This window comes from Melampsora larici-populina (genome assembly GCF_000204055.1).
Source record: "Melampsora larici-populina 98AG31 unplaced genomic scaffold MELLAscaffold_29, whole genome shotgun sequence".
Lineage (NCBI taxonomy): Eukaryota > Fungi > Basidiomycota > Pucciniomycetes > Pucciniales > Melampsoraceae > Melampsora > Melampsora laricis-populina.
In genome coordinates this window covers 67,126-87,415 of record NW_006768793.1, presented here as the reverse complement: position 1 = coordinate 87,415, position 20,290 = coordinate 67,126, and the positions used below count along the sequence as shown (strand labels likewise).

Here is a 20,290-nt window from a genome sequence, read left to right as displayed (position 1 = left end):
ATGATGTTTTGTTTCAAGTCCGATTTGTTCTCAACCAGTTTCTTCAAACCTCATAAACTTACATCTCGATTCACATCTTCCCATCAACTCAACTTCTCAATCTACTTTACCGTTTCAATCGACTTCTGTCAAACGCAAAGCTTCCGATTCTGGTCTTTCTACACCTTTGATTTCGCGTCAATCAAGTCAGAAGAAACGTACAATTCCGGCAACTGTTTCTAGTCCCTCTCTCGATACTACTTTCACCATCAACAATAACAATACCAATGAGAAAAACACCTCGAATACACTCAAACCACTCGCTGAGCGCGTTCGACCTACTACCCTCGATCAATGTATAGGTGACTCTTGGTAGCTTCTCCTTTCTATGCTGCATGCTGCTAACCATATCTACTCGTCAAACATAGCTTCTCCAGATCTGATTGGAGGGGGTGCAGGATCAAAACCAGGCTTAATACCGACCCTTCTTCAAACCGGCTCATCAATAACACTCTGGGGGCCTCCAGGTTCAGGAAAGACTACAATAGCAAGATGTTTAGCAGCTGGATCAAATCATACGTTTTGCGAATTATCCGGTACAGATTTTGGTGCGGCTGAATGGAGGAAATCAATTAATGATCATACTTCAAGAATCAATCCTTGGAAACGTTCTTCTTCCTCTTCTAGTGCGATTCCTTTACGAAGACTTATTGTTTTTATAGATGATGCACAGCGTTTGAATAAGACTCAACAAGATTGTACGTCTTTCTTATACTCTTTACCAAGATATCAAGGAGATTGGTGCATTTTTCTGATTGGAAATTTGTTTTTCGATCTTCATACAGTACTTCTACCTCATATTGATTCAGGAGAAGTCATGATGATTTTATCAAGTACAGAGAATCCATCCTTCAAATTCACAAATAGATTAATGTCCAGAACCCGTTTAATCGAACTCAAACCTCATTCTCACGCAAATACATTATCTATTCTTAAAAGAGCCTCTGAACTTGAATCTTTTAAATTCGAAGAAGAAGAAGAAATTCTAAGTAGGATTTCTAGGGCTGCTGATGGTGATGCTAGAGTTGCTTTAAATCATTTAGATATCTTGATTCATTTTTCTAAATCTTCTGAAACTTCCATCAAATTTGATGAACTCTCTGACATACTTGGAAAACGGTATGTTTTTTATGACAAGTAAGCTGTGTTACAACGATATATCACTTTTTTGCCCTTTGGTCGCTTGAGTCATATACTCATTGATCTGTCTTTGGGGTATTGATTATTAGCGACGGTGATTGTCATTATGATATGATTTCAGCTCTGCATAAAAGCGTCAGAGGAAGTGATCCAAATGCTGCATTATATTGGTTAGCAAGAATGTTAGGTAAGTACGAAGATTTCAAAATTTACTCGTTCAAAAAATCTCTTGTCTGAAAATAAACAAACACATTTCACAGAAGGAGGAGAAGATCCATTATATGTGGGTATGTCTTTCTGATTTGAACAATATTTTTCAAGCGGCTTTATGACTGATTTTATCACATTAGCACGTCGATTGGTTAGAATGGCGTCTGAAGATATAGGTGCAGGTAATCCTGACGCTCTAACTCAAGCCGTAAGTGCTTTTCAAGCAACCCAACTGATCGGTATGTATTTTCTCTGAAGCTTTTTTTGTGGTCCACTCTTGATCATGGATCGCATTGACTTGAATTGCTCAATAGGTATGCCTGAAGCTGATACAATCTTGGCTCAAGTTGTGGTGATGCTAGCCGAGTCACCTAAAAGTGTAAGATCTTATAAAGCGTACGTGCTCTCTCCTCAAAGTACTAGACATTATAAGATACAAGTTAGGTTGAATACCAGGGGTGAAATTAGGTATAAGCGAGCAAAAACGTTGGTTGCCAATTCGCCAGCTCACCCAGTTCCAATTCATCTACGAAACGCTCCAACTAAAATGATGGAACAGGTCAGCAGATTCTTTGTTTTTCATCAAAAGTCAATCAAGTACTAAGAACGCCAAGTTTGAGAGTTTTCAGTTAGGATATGGAGCCGATTATAAATACGAACCTGGATATGCTCATCCAATAGCCCAAGAATTTTGGCCAGTAGGAATCGATTCAAATCAAAGACAACTTTTAGCAGAAAGTGGATCTTCTACAGGTGAGGCTAGCTCAGGCAAAAGCGTAGATTTGAAATTATTAAAAGAATGGGAAGACGTTAAAAATGATGGAGTACCTTGGCAAGGACGATCGGGATTGAAACTTGGAGAGTAGAAATTGTGAATATAGGTTTGTGACGAAAAAAAAAACTTTTTTTAGTCAAAACTTGCGCTTTGATGACGTCAAAAATGCGTCCCCGGGCAGGCTTGAACTGCCAGCCTCCTGATGATGTCACACTTGGATACCCTGGTAACAGTCAGACGCGCTAACCAATTGCGCCACGGAGACACACGACTCTCAATGCGTGTTTCGTGCCATATTGACACACAGCATTGAGAGGACTTCGGCTGAAGGAGTGTATACACCCAGTTTCCCGTCTCCACTAGGCCTCAAGATTATCATCTCGGCCACAGGCAAAAAATAAGAGAATAAAGTGGAAAAAGGCTACCAAAAATACAAATACAAGAGACAAGGAGAAGAATGGCGCGCTTCGTTTGACATATCCTGAGCGCGTCAGTAGCGAAACCCCGCACCTGAATGCTATCAGGTGCACGGGGCGCGCCGTACGTTGAATAATCATTCAAGCCTGATGAATTTCAGCATACATGGTAAAATGGCTTTGTGATTACGAAACACAAGAGATCGACGACTGACTCTCAACTCAGCCTTCATCTTGATTATAAACAATGTCACGCAGGTTAGTAAACTCTCTCTTTCTTTCCTTGGATCTCATATATCATCTCCTAAGCTTCGATAAAAGTTCTGACTAGGCTCTGACAGACCACATATTTCTAAAACTTACGGAGCCAAAGTTGGTAGTATTTTCGGTCATCCTTTTCTACAAAATTAGTTGAATTCTTATATATGAGATTGAAATACGCCTGTAGCCCGGAAGACGAACTCAATATGGTACTTCACATTCTCAATGGATTTTAGATTCACCCGAACATAGTTCATCTTGGTCTTCACCTTCTGCGTCTGTTCTTGCACGAAGTCATAACCATCAAGCTCATAGTGGATGGAAAGACGCCCACGAATCTCAGACTGGCAGCGAAGCGAAACCTGGAAAAACACCTGAAACCAGCATGACCTCGATTTCAGCCAATGATGTTCAGATTACCCGTCGCAAGACTGGACGGGAATTGGATAGCTTACACGGTCCAACTCAAGGCGATCATTCGGAAAATGAAGAAGGCGCTTCAGCTCATGCAGCTTTTGCAGAAAATGCGAACCAACTCAAAACCTACGGGGCTCGAAAACATAATCAGAGATATCGGGCCAACCGAGACATGACGCAGGAGAAGCAGGAGTCTGAAAATATCATACAAGGCGTATCCAATGATCGACTTCCTTCAGGCCAACCTCCGAATAATCATAGTAGCCGTCATCGGGACAAGGAAGCTGGTGGTATTATCAGTAGGGATGAACCTGAGGATGCAACCATAGCAACACAATCATCGTCGGATAACACCCTTCTGCTGAAGCCAATAGCCGCCGTTCCTCGAGTCGTCATCCCAGCAATTCCAACTCACAAACGCTTGGGGGTCGACAGGTCGTCCAAAGAAAAAGCAAACTCCCGTTCCAATGCTGAATCACCAGTTTCCCACCCCCTTTTTCCGCCGCAAGGAGGTCAGAGAAACGTTCGAGGTAGGATCTCACTTTCAACTAGTTCTGCAAGGCGAAATCGGTGGCATAAGTCTTCAACCCAAGCAAGCGTTACAGTTACCTCAGCTGTCAGTCCACTGCGTCGGACGTCCGACCACGAAACTGGTAGTGAGTGGGAACCAGATGTGGAAAGTGAAGTGGAAAATCGACCACCGCCGGATGTCTTCCGTGACCGAAACCTGCCGCGTAAACCCGATCGAACTCGTCAACATCGTAGGCCCGTATTGCGCTTCGATGCGACCGCTGATTCGCCTCAGCCCCATGCGCTAAGCAAGAGAGTAAATCGCGCAGTAATTCAAAGTGGTTCGGAATCAGAAGATGAACCAGCTCCAGTCTCGCTCAAAACTAAGGCACTCGCCTCTCACCCAAATTTTACGGCGCCCAAGAATTCTATGACTGCAAATCATCCTCAGTCCCGTGCCACACGAAAGAGAGTGAATCGACGTAGTGCCACGGTGATCCAAAGTGATTCAGGTTCCGATGATAACAGACCCCCCACCATCGAGTCAACATCCGGACTTACAGAACTTGACTCACTACCCGAAGTAGCTCCTGTTTCACGCCGGATTAGGGTACCGTCCGATCAGCAAGACGATGGCGAACCCAAGATAGCTCGCACTAAAACACGAACAAGAAGGAGGCTCCAAGACACGGACAATTCAGAACAAGAGGACTCTATTGAAATCGTGTCGACTAGACCCAGAGAAATCGACTCGCAAGCTCAAGCACCTCCTGTCCCACGCAGAAGTAGAGTACCTTCATCCCAGCAAGATAAAGCAGAACCTAAGAAAGCTAATACCAAAACACGCTCAAGAAAGAAGTTCCAAGACATGGACAAAGGACGTAAAGTTAACTTGAAAACTGGCCACTTGTCAACGAAAGAGCTTAGTCCGGAGGCTTCAGAACAAGATGACTCTATTGAAATCGTGTCGAGCCAGAATCAGGCTGTGGTTGTGATCCCACAATTATCGACACCTAAGGGATATCCTCTCAAATCTCGGCCAGCAGCCAAACCATTTCGACAGAACCACTCTCCCCTCCCTCAACCTTACGCGCAGCCACCCATGGCAATTTCCCCTGTGATGAAAATTCACGGAATCCCTGTAGCTTTGGCTCCACCGCCGGTACGGAGGATTCGGGGAAGACTATCACTCGCTACTAGTTCAGCGAGAAGAGCACAGGCACGAACATTTTCTACTGGGGCCCCTGCCACGTTTGTGCCAACCAGTCCGGATGTTACTCGAGATTTCCCTGGAGTGTATGATTTGACGAAAACCGATCCGCCTAGCTTTGAACTTGACCCTTCACCTCATAGACCAAGACAAAAGACATTTGCCCACCCTGTCTTGTACGCTTCTCCTCGTCGCCCAGGGATGTACTTGACGCCTGTGAAGATGAAAAATAGATCAATGTCTGATGGTCGCCTGGTTTGCTCGCCATATGTACATCATCCAAGTCCTGCTAAGCGAGCTGGCGCATCAAGAATTGTTCAAGAATTGTCTAGTTTACTTCAGACTTGTGGGCAATCTGTCATCTATGAATTCAATAGCATTTTCAACAAACCTCCAGCAACTATCTTCAGAAATTTGTCCCGTTACAGGCCTCTAACTGAGGGTTCTTGGATGAAGATTGCAGAAGCGACATTCTCTGAGGTTTATAGCTGGTCACCTGAAGAATGCTCCGATTCAGCCGACAAAGGTTCCAAAGCGCATGAAGCTTTTGTTATGAAAGTAGTTCCGATAAAGAGATCGGCAGGCCATAGTCAACGAAGACATGCGACCAAGATGGCTGATCAAAACTATGATAGTCGGGTTGGAATCGAGGCTGATGAGTTTCCATGCGAAACAGAGTGGGTTGATGTTGAAAAGGAGATCGAGTTGGCGCGACTTTTAGGTTCTGAATCTGAGAAGGGCTTTCTCAATTTCCGTGGGTAAGCGTTCGTCAGTAACCTTTTGGCCATCCGATGACGAACTAGGCTTTTATAGCACTGGTATTGACCATATCAACTCTTTGTTTGATCTTCCGTAGTGCATTCATCGTCTCTGGGGCATACCCGCCTATCCTGCTCAAGGAGTGGAAGAGCTATCAAGAACGCTTTCCTGAAAAAGTGTACAATCCAAGCCCAGGTGAATATAAGGCTTCATCTGACATCGAGTTGTAGAGGGTTCCGCTCATCTTATCGACAAGGCTAACAGTATATCACTCTACCAGGTAAGTTTTCTCGGCGACAGCTGTATTGCTGTATGCTATCTGGCCGAGCTGGTGAGGATCTTGAGAGCTTTGGTCTTAGAAACTGGCAGGAGGCTACGAGTGTGTTGTCACAGGTGGCTCATACGTTGGGACGAGCTGAGAGGGATCATGAGTTTGAGGTAAGAAATCTCAATAAGAAGGCAAGCGCGTGACTTTTGACCTTATGAGTACTGGCTTGATTTTCTTAGCATAGGGATCTTCATTGGGGTAACATCACAGTCCAGCGTCACGAATCTAACCCTGAAACGAGAGGAAGCGGGCGTGCTAGTAATGGAGAAACCGCCACTGATGAACTTGTCGACCTCATGGCGAAGACAGCGATCAAAACTGTGACTCAGGATCCACTGAGTTCTTCCAAAACGAAAATTTCAGTCACTCTCCTAGACTTTGGACTATCACGAGCAAGACTCCAGATTGATGAAAATCGGTCTCACGTCATTTGGACTGAACCGGATCCTGACATTTTTGGTGGTACAGCTGAAGCTGTTGATTATCAATTTGAGTGCTACGATCTCATGAGTGCAGCACGCAAAGACAAAAGTTGGAGTGATTATAACCCATTTAGCAATGTGATCGTCAGTTCTATTTCCTTTAATCTTATGTTCTAATAACCCATTCACTCCAAGCTGTTTGCTAATCATAGCATGTCGTTTGACGATAAAGTGGTTGCATTATCTCTCTCGAAAATTGTTGGAAGAGAAAGGCTTATCAGCACCTCGGATCGGACCGAGCGGAAACAAGGGTTCTTCATCAATGAAGAACCCTTCAGATTTACGTCTTGAACAAACTTGTTTTAAACTTCTTCAGGCTGCCGAACGGATTCTTTCTGATGCAGTCAAAGCTGAAATCGAAAGTCATCGTCGTCGAGCAGCGCGATTCTTACCGAAACGAATCTCATCTAATTCTAGTACAACGCAGGTTTCGATCAGGTCTGCAGAATCATTTACAGATTGGTGGGATTCAGAACGTGCAGATATGTTAGATTGAAAATCTCATGAATTCCTTTTCTGCTCCCCTATTTTGAGTCTCTATGCTCCGTTAATCACTAACTTGTTCTTCTCTATCTGTTTCTGCTTTTGTATGTAACAATGCTTCATATCAAGATCATTTGAAATAACTTTGTAGTCAAAATACCGCAAAAAGATTGCTGGGTGTTTTTATTGACTGATTGCTTTTGGTCATTTGCTCACGGAACATATTGTTGAGAGTATCACCTGTACCTTGAATATTGTGAGCTTTCAATGAGAGCTCAATACAATGACTCGAAACTCACCCTATGTTAAAAAAAGCAATCCCCACATACCCCAGCTTGGTATTGATCTTCCCATTTTGGGGTTCCCCCAATTGGTACAAAACTTGTCACAATACGTGGCCAGTTGTCCACTATGTATATAGGCAAACGCAGCCTTAAAAAAACTTCATTGAAACCTCTATGGTTGCTAGTGCCAAGAAGCGTCAAATCTTGGACCGGATATTTCTCAAAAACTACACTTCAAGACAAGATTTAGTTATGTTGTAGAAATCAACTAAAACAAGAAGTTCAAATAATTGAATTTCCAATGGCATATCTGGATTGCCATCAATGCCAGGAGTCCAACAGTATCTTTGGCTCACAAATTCAGTGAGTTTTCTTGCTCGGCCTCAAGTTGGAAGAGTAATACCCGCTGGTCTGACCTTTGACGCTTCTCGGCACTACCAACCATACAGTTTTCCTTTGTGATTTTTCTCATATTTGGTAAGGCTTCTCAATTAAAGACCAAAATCCATAACATGGCAGCAGCAGCAGACCACTTTGTCTCATAAAAATTGTGACCTTCATGGATGTGAACCTAGGCCTCTAATCCACATACAACCTATTAAAAATACAACTCTAAACTTGGAACTAGCTCCTTCCCACACTACACCAATTGACATATTTTCCCAGGGATATAGAAAAGTAATGTGTGCATAGAAAACTATGGGTAGAGTAGGACCCTGGAGAGCGCAAACTGACCCTACTTATTGGTACCTGAATTCCGTTTTGGTCGGGTTTTGGGCTTTTCCCGTGCAACCATGACCATTTTACAAGTTTTGAAAGCGGCAACAGATGGAACAAGGCCACGGCTTTCTAGTACATATACTTTTGTCATGGTAGGAGCAGTATTTTTGGGTAAAACCCAATGTAGAGACCCCTCCCCGGTATGTAGGAATACGTCCGGGATCATTGAAAACAAAAGTCAGTTTTTTGTGTTTTTCTCCTCAACCAGCACTCCAATAAACTTGAGGTGGTATCATAAGGTAGCCTGTCTTTGCCCGTACACACCAAGCTACTGTACAGCTTCATAGGTAGACAAGTGTTGTGTGCAGGAGCAAATACCCAAAAAGTGTGTTTTGTCACTAGGGTCTGCACGCACTCTCCAGGGTCCTGGTAGAGTACTTTTCTATGCCCGCAAAAAAATTCATTTGATATGTCCATGTAAAAAGTTTGAGATAGGGCAATTGAGCATCTTCATTTGAGCTGGTTCAGCTGTATGTATCCAGACCCAAAAGAAGCCACCACAGTTCCAAACTTAACCAATTACTGCACCAAAGGCCCAAGGCTAGGGACCAAGCAAAGTTTGCCACAGTGCATAGAATCTTGAGTTCCCATTTTTTTGACATTTGATCTATGCTTATAAAAGAAATTCTTATACATTCTCACAGCCCTGCGCCAGCAACGCAAATGTTGTGTGCTGCGCTGGGCATTGAAGCACCTTTCTGGCCCCCGCCCCAGTCCTCAAATCCCAAAATCATGTTGCGGTTGGGGCTGCAACACATTTCCCTAGCAGGTTCCTGGATTTTTTTGGGACCACAACATCTCATGTGGAACTGCGGGATGTGACCGCAGAGTTGTGGTTGTTGCAGGTTGGGTCAATTCTTCTATGCTAACCCCAATTGGGCAATGATTTCTGCTGGTTGTTCACCAAATTGACAAACCTGTACACAGCATAACCCAATCAAGAGACCTTTGATACCATGTATTGGACCATCCGTGACAGCACGCAGGCAAGGGGTGACTGTGTAGAGCTATGAGTCATTCACACAAAAGCAAAATACGCCGTAAGGGATTAGTGTTTTGCTCCAAGTGTTAATACGAAGAAGTTTTGAAACAGATCATTTATTTCACGACACAAGAACATAACAGACACAAAACATGTATACATGAAGAGAGAAATAAAAAGATATGAGAGAAACTAAACAGAGACAAAAGATGAGACCATCAGCTTACCTATGAGTCATTCACACAAAAGCAAAATACGCCGTAAGGGATTAGTGTTTTGCTCCAAGTGTTAATACGAAGAAGTTTTGAAACAGATGAGGATCAAACTTCTTCGACTCATAGGTGGCTCTTTATAGGACGGACACACAGACAGCAAAGAGTTAAAAAGAGAAAACGCAGACTAGAATAAAGTGAGAGACTGTAGCCAGGAAACATATCAAATAAGAACATATTTGAAAAAGACACGTATAGAGATGAGCAATTGTATGAGAAAGTGTATTTGAGAGAACAGCATGTTTATTTGAAATGAGGATAGAAAAGAGAAGACAACTTTATTTGTAGCAAGTAATAACCAATAACCAACAAGAGCTCCATAAAGACAGCCTCCTGGGTTGGGAAAAGGTGAGTTCTTTGTTATCATCCTCTTTCTCTGTTTCCTTTTCCTCCAAATCCAAATCACTGACCACTACACTCCAATTGACTATCATAATAGATACTTACTTTTAGTTCAACTTCACATACTCCTTTCACCTTTATCTACAAGCTCAACACCTCTTATTTATACTATTATTTGTCTGTCGTAAACCACTTCAAAGCTTCTCAGAGATCTTGAACCAACATGCTGTCCTCAGTTCAAATTCGACCTCACACCTCCCATGCTGGCAAAGCTCACAGTGAAACCCCCTCCAGACCACTCCATAACAGAACACAAGTCATCACACCTGGGATGGTTTCACCATCACCAGACTCTCATCGATGAATCAGCTATGGTCAACCTGAGAAGACCAACAAGAAGCGCAAAGAGCCAACTGACAGCGCCAAAGATGGTAATGGTATTAGGGTAACCAATTCCAACGCTTCAAGCCTTGCTGGAATAAAAAAGCAGAAGATGTCAAGCACCTCTCAATCAAAGTGTTGCAAGAAATCAATAACCAAGCGTGAGGTGACCCATGATGATGATGAAGTGAGTGGTTCCTCCCTTTACTTGTGTTCAAGTATGATCAGATTTATGATTCAATCTTCAAAATCTCTTCAATTTAGAGTGTCTCATCCAATGTCACCAAGAGTATGCCACAGGCCAATTCTCATGTTGAATTCATAGGGGAAAGACCACTAAAGAAGCCCAAGAAGGACCATCCAGCCAGTGAGCTAGGCCAAATGAGGGCCCACTTCCATGATCCAGTGCATGAAGGTCATGATGTAAGATTCTTCCTGATTCCTTTCATCATTTCTTTCTATTGTTTCCCCTCTTTTTATCTTACTTCTTTTCTTTCATTTCTTGTGATGAAAATCTAATGCTGGTCATCTTTGGGATATGAGGACAAATCAAAGCCACCTCTTTTGTATATGTGTCAATTCAGTAAGAAAGATGAAAAGGACCCTATTTGTGTTAGCTATAGCAACATGACGGGTAACCTTTGGAAGCACCACAATTGGTCAACATTGGCCGTAAGTTCTGATGTTGGATGTCTTGGAAGACTCCAGGCTAAAGAGGATAAGTCTCTTGGCGTGCCACTTTCAGTGGCCAAACACCAGGCTGCTGAGAGAAACAAAGGAGCTAGTACCCCCAATAGTTTTGTGATCTCTACCCTGGGACTCAAGTTCTGCAACAATACTTTTAACCAGATGGCTTTGACCTGGTTAATCCAACACGCACTACCTTGGTCTTGTGTTGAGGATCCACTATTGCAAGCCATGGTGAGTTACCTTCAAAGGCATATGAAGCTGTTCAGACACAAATGGGTAGCAAAGGAGGCAAAGGCGATTAACACATCATTGAAACAGAATGTGTTCAAGGAATTTAAGGTAAGCCACCTGATCCCCATTGCACATTGTTTTCCATTCCATTTGTTTGACTGAATGAAATCAATTGTTTGAATCATCATCTATTCAGCAACTCACTTCAAGATTCAACCTTGTACATGAGCCCTGGACCAGCAAGGGGAATTGCCATGAATTCATTAGCACCTTGGTTACCTTTATCAATCTAAAATGGATGTACCATGTTCAACATGTGGCACTCAAGGTAGTTAGTTGTATGGAACCATCATGGGCCTTGGTTGGCTTAGCCAATTGTCAATCTGTTGGTTAAGCATGGTATATATCAGAAAATTAGTATCCTATTTGCTGATTCTCTCTACGTCTGTTTGGAAAGACATCAACAAACAAATACTGACATTATTTATTTCTTTGTAATTTCACATGCTATGCTAGAAAACAGATTCTGGAACTAACAACAATACCATGGCAACTGAGATGCACCATCAGTTTTTATGACTACTGCAAGAGCCAGGAACAGGGATCAAGTACCAATGACAACCCAACAACATGTACATCTTTTGTTTTTGCCATAAATTGGATTTAATTGTAAACACGGGGCTTGCAGAGCTAGGAGTCAAGGCACCACCTCCAGCAAAAGTCAAATCCACTGCCTGTGGCTTTTTTCCTACAATTAGTACAATTACCAAGGAAGAAGAAGAAGATCTAGATGTAGAAGATCAACCTGAACACAATCTTGACAATCTAGATGAGTCAATCCCAAGTTGAAAGCAAAGAGTCAGCGGCATAAATCAAGAACAAGGATGACTGGGACCTTGCCAATGGTGAGGATGATGTCTCACCGGCCATTACTTTGGAAGAAGAAGTGGCTCCAACGCACAGGCGTCAAGCCAATCACGTTGACTGTATACTATGCAAGGTGATTCTTTCCTCATTTTTTCTGACACTGGTGATTGTTGTCTCATTTCACTATCTTTGTATTTTTAGGTTGACTTCATTGTTTGCCACATCACATGCTCTACTCCCTGGCGTAGGAATTATTAGATGGAATATCAAGTACAAGAGCCAGAATAAGGCTTGGCTCACAAGAGATGTGTGTTGTTTTATTATTTCATTTGTCCTTTATCATTTGATTAATAATTTGTTTCCCCAGGTAATTGATCAACTCTGTAAAGAGGATGTGGACCGTGTTCTCGCTGTTGGCCAGCGCCCACATAAGAATGGGAAGCCTTATGGCTATTTCCTCCACCAGAATGAGATTACAACTGCTGAGTGGGCTCAAGTTTGTTGTGTCAATGTTGAACTTGAGGTATGTGAAAAACTGACATCTCATCAATCTGACTATATACTATTACTGACAATACTTATATTTCTTGACCTCCTCTAGGCGTTCCTTGGAACCACCCTCAAGATGGAAGTTGACAGGCCAACAGGTTGTATGGTGATACCTCAGTATGTGGAGATTTGTCATAAGCTGGCAGAGAAAGTGAAAGAGTTGAGTACTACAGACAGTGTTTACCCGATGATAGTCAAGATGTTGGAGAAAACCCAAGAGTATTTTGATGAAGTGCTTGGCTGCAAGACTTTAGTCATGGCAACCCTTCTCCACCCTCTCTTTTGGCTCAAGTTCTTCACCAAGTGGTTTGGTGGAAACTTTGGAGAGGTTCCAATGAAAATTGACTCCACTTTGTGTCAAATTGATTCTGAATAAGAACCAGAGGGGGTGAAACTTTCCCAAAACAACTCACAGCCCATGGGTTCATATCCATCTACCCAGTCCAGGATGTTCCACAACAAGTACTCAGATGTTAATGATGAAGCCAACACAATTGATACCTCTTTGGAGAACTATCTGTAAATGTCAGACAAGATGCACCAGATAGATTATGACTTGGCAGATCCTAAGGAAGCTCTGAAATGGTGGTTGGTATGTCTATAAACATCTTGCTTTAATATCACTACATAACACTTACATCTTTGGTTTTCTTTGTTTAGCATCATGAAAAAGACTATAAGATCCTGCCATTATGGCACGTAATTTGCCTTGCCTCATCCGGCTCAGCATGCACTGCTGAGCGGATTTTTTCCTGCGCTGCTGACGTCTGTGCCAGCAACTGCGGTAGTTTACTTGCAAGAACCATTGAGGCATTAGTATCTAGTTGTTTATGGTTAAGAGAAGGGGTAGATTTTGCAGAACTTGTTGCTGTTCTGGAAGCTTTTGGTGGAGCTGTAGATCTAAGATGATATTTTGTTCAGATTTAGACAGTTGAAAAGGATTCAAGATGTGCTTTTTTATTTCTTCTTTCATGTTTTGTACCATGCTTTGTGGTGTTGCGCTGTTGTTGTGTTGTGCTAATGGAGGCTCACAGCACCTTGGCCTATTCCATGTTGCGGGGGTTTTCCGCAATGTCACACACGGCGCACCACTGCAAACAAGGGCCTGCTGTGGTGCAATGCGCTGCTGGCCCAGGGTTGATTCTCAGCAGTGTATGTGAACATGTATGTACAATCTTGCACATATTGACAGGTGCCATTTCCATAAATCATTACTGATAGATCATGCTTGCCTGTTGGATGGGGCTTGAGAAGCATTTTGGTGATTTAAATGTATTTTACATGTGTATAAAAATATTGTTATCTGTGGGTACAGAAAAGACTGGTTTGTATGGACGTAGACAAGTTTATCAGTTTTCTATGCACACACTACTTGTCTATACCCCTGAGAAAAGATACCATTTGGTGTAGTGCCACCCACAATGTACAAGCTTCCTTCTTCATCTAGAGTTGATTTGCAAGATACCTCTGCCATGTCAATCTATTCAATGGTGTGGGCCACCAATGTTTCAAAAGTCTCAGAATTCAAAACAAACAATCAAAGAAGATTGATCGCAGTAATTCTTGTCATTGGGTTGCTGTACATAAGTCTCCACAATGTGCATCACGGAATGCCAGGTATATATGGAAGCTTCCCTGGGTTACTGATAAAATCTCTTCACAAGCTTCAAACAATGAAGCCCTGTGTTGGTGTCTTCCTCAATAAACACATCTTCAGTTTATATATGTCAGTAGCACCAACACCTCCCACGGCAACATGATAATTGTACTTTAGTTATAGTCAGCAATAGCTGGTGAAATCTGTGAAATCAAAAGCACTTCACAAGAAAACCAAAGGGAAGCAAATCTCCAAAACAGTTCTGTAGAACAAAGAGTCCACATCACGAGTTTGAGCCTCAAAAAGACTGGTCAATATGGGGATCGAACCCATGACCTTGGCATGTATAACAGGTATTAGTACCACGCTCTACCAACTAAGCTAATCGACCATTGGAATTCGAAACCGTATGCCGGCTGCGGTGGCCCGGAGAAAATGCAAGCATGTCCTGCATGCTCAATAGATATCTGCAGATTGGGCATCAAGGCGCCTAAATAAACAACCAAAATAGTGAAAGATAAATCATACAATTGAGGTCTCTTACATTTGAAAACTAAATACAAATGGTCCATTCAACCAGCTTGACTCGAATCTACCGATGGAGGACTGAGCAGTGAAGGAGGAACTGCAGTCCCACTTGACGGTGCTTTCGGTTTCTTGAAACATACAAATGCTAAAGCAGTTGTCCGTCGACTAGATTGAAGTGTTCGTTTCAATGCTTCTAATTCATTCTGTAGTACCTCGTTTGACCCTTCTAGGTTCGGTGTACGTTGATAGGCAAGACTGATTTTTTTGTAGATACTTTGCAGAGTCTGGTCAGCTTCGGGTGTCACGTACGCTGTCAAAGTTTGATGCACAAACTCGATCTCTAACGTAGCCTAGATCACAACATCACCATTTCGTAAAACAGAATATTAGTATGAATATAACATTGTAAGCTGATTATGTACTGTCTTCAAACTTACCTGTAACATTCCACCCATGCCAAATCTTTCTACATTTCCAAAAGCCTCTAAACATTGGTTGGCGAGTTCTTCAATCAATCCAGACAATACTGTCTTTACCAAGGATGATCCACCTGGATCGCCACTAGAAGACGGGTTCGGGGGTCCAGCGATTGCAGAGACTTGCGCATGGACGAGCACAAGTGAAAGTAAAGCATCATACACAAATGCATGTACCTCTGAGGTAGTGAAAAGGATAAGTCAACGGAAGACCATTATCCACGGCGAATAAGTCGCAGATACAACAGAATGCATATTAACTAACCCGTCGGTTTGGGAGCTAGGAACCAGTCGACCTGAAGGACCCCAGCGTTGATGATATCCGCAAGTATCACTGACTTTCTCTTGATATAGTCCCCGAGCAAAAGTGCGTCAAGCTGTCCGATGACGTCCATCAAAGTCTGCGAGAAGGGATTCGATCAATGACCTTAGACGGGCCTGTCATTCGAAACTATCGCACAAGTGGGGCAAGGAACTTACTGCCGTATCCGTTGTCATATCTACCCGAAATGCGACTTGGAATTGTCTGAACAGTTTGGGGATATAAGTTGTACGTAGATGTGACAAATTGCTGATCGTCAATAGAACTCGCGTATCCTATTGGATATCACAGTTGTAACACAATCCAACAGTCAAGACCTTGCCTTGTGATAGACAAAACTCGAATTTCGACTTTAAGGGGAAGAACATGACATACATTGTGTTGTTCCTGTATTTCAGGGTGAGTCACATCTTGATTAGCTTTCGAAGCTTTCATTAGCATCGAGCTGAATTTAATCCCCGCAACAGCATCTGAGAGTTCATCTACTGATGGCAGCGGCTTCGGAGGCGTGAAAGCGACGTGAACTAAGCCGTCTAAGAATCCATAAAGTGCATCTAAAAACGCAGACTGAGCCTTTTTAGCGCAGTCGACTTGCAGGATCTGAAAGTATTGGTCAACAGTTAAATCGAGCTTGAAACTTTATGAGTGTGACACAGCAAACCCACCTCTGATTTTGATTTATTGGGCAATTGAGCCTCTTCGGAGCCCGTGAAGATTGCGTTGGCAGTGGTGTCTGTAGCACCAGCCAACCTGAAAGCTGTCTGTGTAAGATGTCGATGAAAGGTATAAAGTCGGGTCAAGTATATGGTTGTACCTGCTACATATTCTTCCTTATCATTTTTTTCTGGCCTTGTCCAGTCCTCCAATCTATGGAATATTTTTGAATCTTATGAGGCAATAGAAAGGTTATGAAAACGTGAGTGTGCTTCGCATGTGGCATATAGATGATGATGAATTTTGGCTGGCTTAGCGGACCTCGGACCCAATATACGGAAAGACTTGCTTCAAATCTGAACCTAGCATTACCGATCATCTCTTTCAAGCACCCCAAACTCTCTTCTGGAAGCTCCAAGCTACCCACTTCATTTGACCAGTCCACCAGGCTATCGATCATTTTTTTGAGATAATAGCCTGCCGTGATTGAATTGGTGTTCCTAGGCAAGAATTCTGGGACGGCTGAGCCAGCCGCCTTTCCAAGCGGTGAATTTGGATCTGACGTAAAAAGGAAAAACTGTGATAGGAGGTGAACGTAGGTTGTGATGATCTCGTTTGTCATTTGTTTACATGTCTCCGCTCTACGACTTTTCATATCTTTCCGGGTCTTCACGTCAGGCTGGATGTGGTGAACGACGAACGATTAAGATATATCAGTCTTGTGGATCGTTGTAAGCACTCGGAGCGGCCACCAACCCTTTGATATTTCCCGTCGATATAACCTTTGACAATCTTCCAGTACGGTATAATTTCGCGGGACAGAAGCTCGGACGGAACTCGGATAAATTCAAGTAAAGCTTTCCACCCTTGGCTACCTGAGGCTTGTCCTAAAATTGCTTCAGCCTCAATTGAAGGCGGAAGATCTAAAATACCGAGGCAAGTCCGTATATCGATTGCAGATTGCTCTTCTTTAGCACGAGCCGTGTTCAATTCGGCCAAGATTTCTGAAGGAGGTTTATTGTTTGACATTCACCAAAATTAAGGAATGAAATGCATATATTTTGTTGATGAAGAATATGGCATACCTCGAACTTTTTGGGTCGCGCATGTAAATATTTGCTTGAGTTTTTCAATGATAGAGCGGTGGTGGGCCTCGAAATACAGCCATGCTGGGTCATCCAAAGGATCTAACTCCAGCAAAATCCTACAAGACAATTGCTCTTATGCATCAAATTCTACTAGCCCAATGATCTGTACGGCAAGATAAGTAACTAACTCTATCGTCTTTTCGATTTCTTCAACGCCGATGGGACCGTTACTGGAAGTGAGCTTCTCTCCCAGCTTAAGCTTGAAAACATTGACGACTTTTTCCACTTCTAGCCAGACTTTGTCAAATATCCGTTTGTGCTGCGCTCCATCTTCTGAATTACTAGGAGCCGGCAGGTTAAGGACTTGCCCAGGCCTAGAGTCTAACATGTTTCTTCCCCTTTTGTAAGCAAGCAAGGCAGTGTCGTACTTTTCCTGATCATTTGACAAAATATGTTCATATATAAGCTTTTATCCATCGAAATTCAGAATAATAACTATGGCAGGTCAATCTGGTTGAGATTTATATGTACGCACAGCTTCGATAGCCTCGATGAGTGTACCAGGCAAGTTAAAAAAGAACTTGCTACGTTCGAATACACCAAGGGTACTGCGAAGTCTCTCGGCTTTTCTGCGGTTTTCGAGGATTGGCGTGTAGACTTGCTCTGCCTTGCTGGTAGCAGCTAGCTTAGGCCGTCATCAGATGTGTGAAGTTTTCTATGCCATAATGCTAATCCATCAACAGAAGTAGCCTACTCACACTTCAGAGATTCCCGTAAAGGACCAATTGAGTAGTCTTCCTCAGGTCGCAGTGGTCCATTCTTCATCTGTTCGTAGACGGCTGTGTAGGTCACAGAAGGTTCGGATTAAATGAACAAGGTAACATATGATATAATTTAAACGCACTTTCAGTGGCAGCTTTGACGGCTACAAATCTATCAAATTCGCTCTCGACCAAAATCTTGAGAGCCTCGCTCCTTTGTTCCAGGCTTTCTGAAGAGAAAACAATTTCAAAAACAGATGATTGAAAACCGTCTTCAGATCAAAGCATCAAAAAATGATATCAATACAATGGGTTACTGACCTCGTAGCCGTTCACCGCCCATTTTCAAGTCACTAAAACTGGCATTTGGATGTACTTTCGACAAAAACGCTTTGGGGCTAAAACTTTTGGATGTAGTGGAGACCGACGTGCCTATATTGAATTTGTAACATTGTTGTTTAGCTTTCATTGCTGAGCACGCGTGTAAGCAGACGGAGACGGTTCATGAAGCAACCCACGAGTATCGGAAGAGACGTCGGCTCTGGAGAGTTGATATGTGCGTCAGGACTCTGTTAAAATAGAACTGGTAGGCACAGCGAGGGCTCACAATATAGCGCCGCGTATCAGCCCTAAAGGGTCCTCCTCTCCTTTGTGACCCCTGCCGAGAGAACCTCCACCACCGGCCGAGCCAGTCGCCGTGTCCAATGGATCAACGTCTTCCCATTTTGAGGGCTTGAGACTTGATAATCTGTAAGTTTTTAATAGTTCTTCGGGTTCAATTCCAAGTGTCTCGATTGACCTCCCACTACTCATGTTTTGTGTTTTGAAGAAAGGAGAGGGTTCAGTTTGACTGTGCGCTGATAGTTGATGGAAACGTCCTCACCTGGTACAACCGCCCTGCCCGAAAACCATTGTTATGGTGAACCCGAGCATTGCCGCGGCATAAAGCCCGAGGGCCGACCGGGTATAGTGGGTAGTGCCTAAACGCGTGAAATTGGGTGTTTTGAGAAAAAAGTTCATGGAGCCCACAAAATTGATCCAATTTTGAAGCCGAGGGCAGATTTGGAATCCTCACATCGATAGGAATCCAAAATTGTATTGAACATGCTGTTTTTAACCATTTGTACAGTAGAGAAAGTTCTTTTCATCCAATGGAGTTCTTGATAAATCAGCTTTTTGGCCATACTAACCGGCCCGACATTACACGCTTTTAGACACTACCCACTATAGGCTTTTCATCATGGTCACTCAATGAAGAATGTTTTTCGCGCATGGAATCATTCCTCTGATGATACTTACTACGTGATGCTACCTACTTCCATCATGAGGTATGCAATCTTTATTTCTCCAGCCTGCCTCTCTCCGCCAGGAGAGGTAGATGCAGGTTTATGAACAAAAGAGGGAAAAGTTGATTTTTTCAAAAACAAGAGTGATAATAGATGGATCCCACAGTCAACAAAACACCTTGCTCCAACTAGATGGCCGTAAGTGGCTCTCAAACCTGCCCCGGTTTTCAAAAAACCCAGTTGACCCAGTTGTTTTTTGGCAGTAACTTTGTGTATCAAGTTGACATTTGTTGACAGCTCCCAGCCAAAAATTCCACTGGGGCAACCGGGTTTTTTGAAACTGGGTCAGGTTTGAGAGCCACTATACTTCAAAGGCATATTATTCACCTCATTGTCAATTTTGGATGGTGTTGTATGAAAAATGCTCAAAATCACATTAAAAAAAACAACCCACATATCATGCTGCGATTGAAGTAGACAAGATTGACATAGGCAAAAGATGTGTTGCCTTTGTGATTATGAATTGGTATTGCAAGCGGGAAGACGCACAAAGCGGACTTTCTGTGGATCTAGAAAGGATGTTAAAGTGACTATATCCTGCTACACCTGTCCAAAAAATCCACCAATTTGTGATGGTGAATTGTTCAGATCAGATGACTGATAGCAAGGATATATATAGAAAAATTCTTCAAACCTTGAATAAGTTTCAACTTCATGGCTGTGCTGTCCACAGTTTGAGAAAAACAGTCTTCCACAATGATTTGGCTCAGTATCACTGTCAGGTTTACCTTGTGGAGCCCTCTGCTGGCCTCCAACCTGAGTGTCCAACTGCAGTGCCAATCTTTGCAAATATGTCTGAAAGAATATACAAATGTGCTATGTCAATGTCCTTGTAGCATGGTGGCATGCACACACAGAGAGTCTTGAAACAAATCACAAAGTCTTTTGGTCAGATTTAGACCAAGATTGTTGTTGAGCACCCTTTGAAATTGTGAATAATTATTCATTTATAGGATTTGTGGAATCTTTTGTCAGAAGATGGGGTCAACTGAGTGTCAATGTCCCAGTTGATAAGAAATTGATAAGGGGAAGCTGTGCCTGTTGTGGAAACTTTTCAAAGGGCCTTTGAGGGTCTAAGAACAGTACTTTGTGTGTGCAGGCCGGTGTGCT

The 20,290-nt window shown here is 42.9% G+C and overlaps 3 protein-coding genes across 3 annotated transcripts; 2 read left to right on the top strand and 1 right to left on the bottom strand.

Moving 5' to 3' along the window:
* Positions 1-295: 295 nt before the first annotated feature.
* On the top strand, positions 296-2,255 carry MELLADRAFT_37476 (uncharacterized protein; the record flags this gene model as incomplete). The annotated part of the gene is made up of 9 exons (XM_007412284.1): positions 296-341; positions 408-737; positions 825-1,176; positions 1,269-1,366; positions 1,440-1,466; positions 1,530-1,628; positions 1,704-1,785; positions 1,858-1,948; positions 2,019-2,255. Coding segments are annotated over 9 exons (1,362 nt in total), but the record flags the coding sequence as incomplete, so codon positions are not given.
* Positions 2,256-2,827: 572 nt separating this feature from the next.
* On the top strand, positions 2,828-7,043 carry MELLADRAFT_64783 (uncharacterized protein; the record flags this gene model as incomplete). Its single annotated transcript, XM_007412285.1, has 7 exons — positions 2,828-2,838; positions 3,037-5,736; positions 5,835-5,932; positions 5,968-6,017; positions 6,038-6,175; positions 6,245-6,631; positions 6,864-7,043. The coding sequence occupies 7 exons, from the start codon at positions 2,828-2,830 to the stop codon at positions 7,041-7,043; spliced, it is 3,564 nt and encodes a 1,187-aa protein (XP_007412347.1).
* Positions 7,044-14,577: 7,534 nt separating this feature from the next.
* Positions 14,578-18,303, bottom strand: MELLADRAFT_37367 (uncharacterized protein; the record flags this gene model as incomplete). Its single annotated transcript, XM_007412114.1, has 14 exons — positions 14,578-14,883; positions 14,971-15,188; positions 15,275-15,410; positions 15,490-15,606; positions 15,740-15,931; positions 15,997-16,217; positions 16,307-16,624; positions 16,687-16,989; positions 17,071-17,189; positions 17,262-17,506; positions 17,609-17,754; positions 17,832-17,912; positions 17,978-18,064; positions 18,156-18,303. The coding sequence occupies 14 exons, from the start codon at positions 18,301-18,303 to the stop codon at positions 14,578-14,580; spliced, it is 2,637 nt and encodes an 878-aa protein (XP_007412176.1).
* Between the last annotated feature and the right edge of the window lie 1,987 nt (positions 18,304-20,290).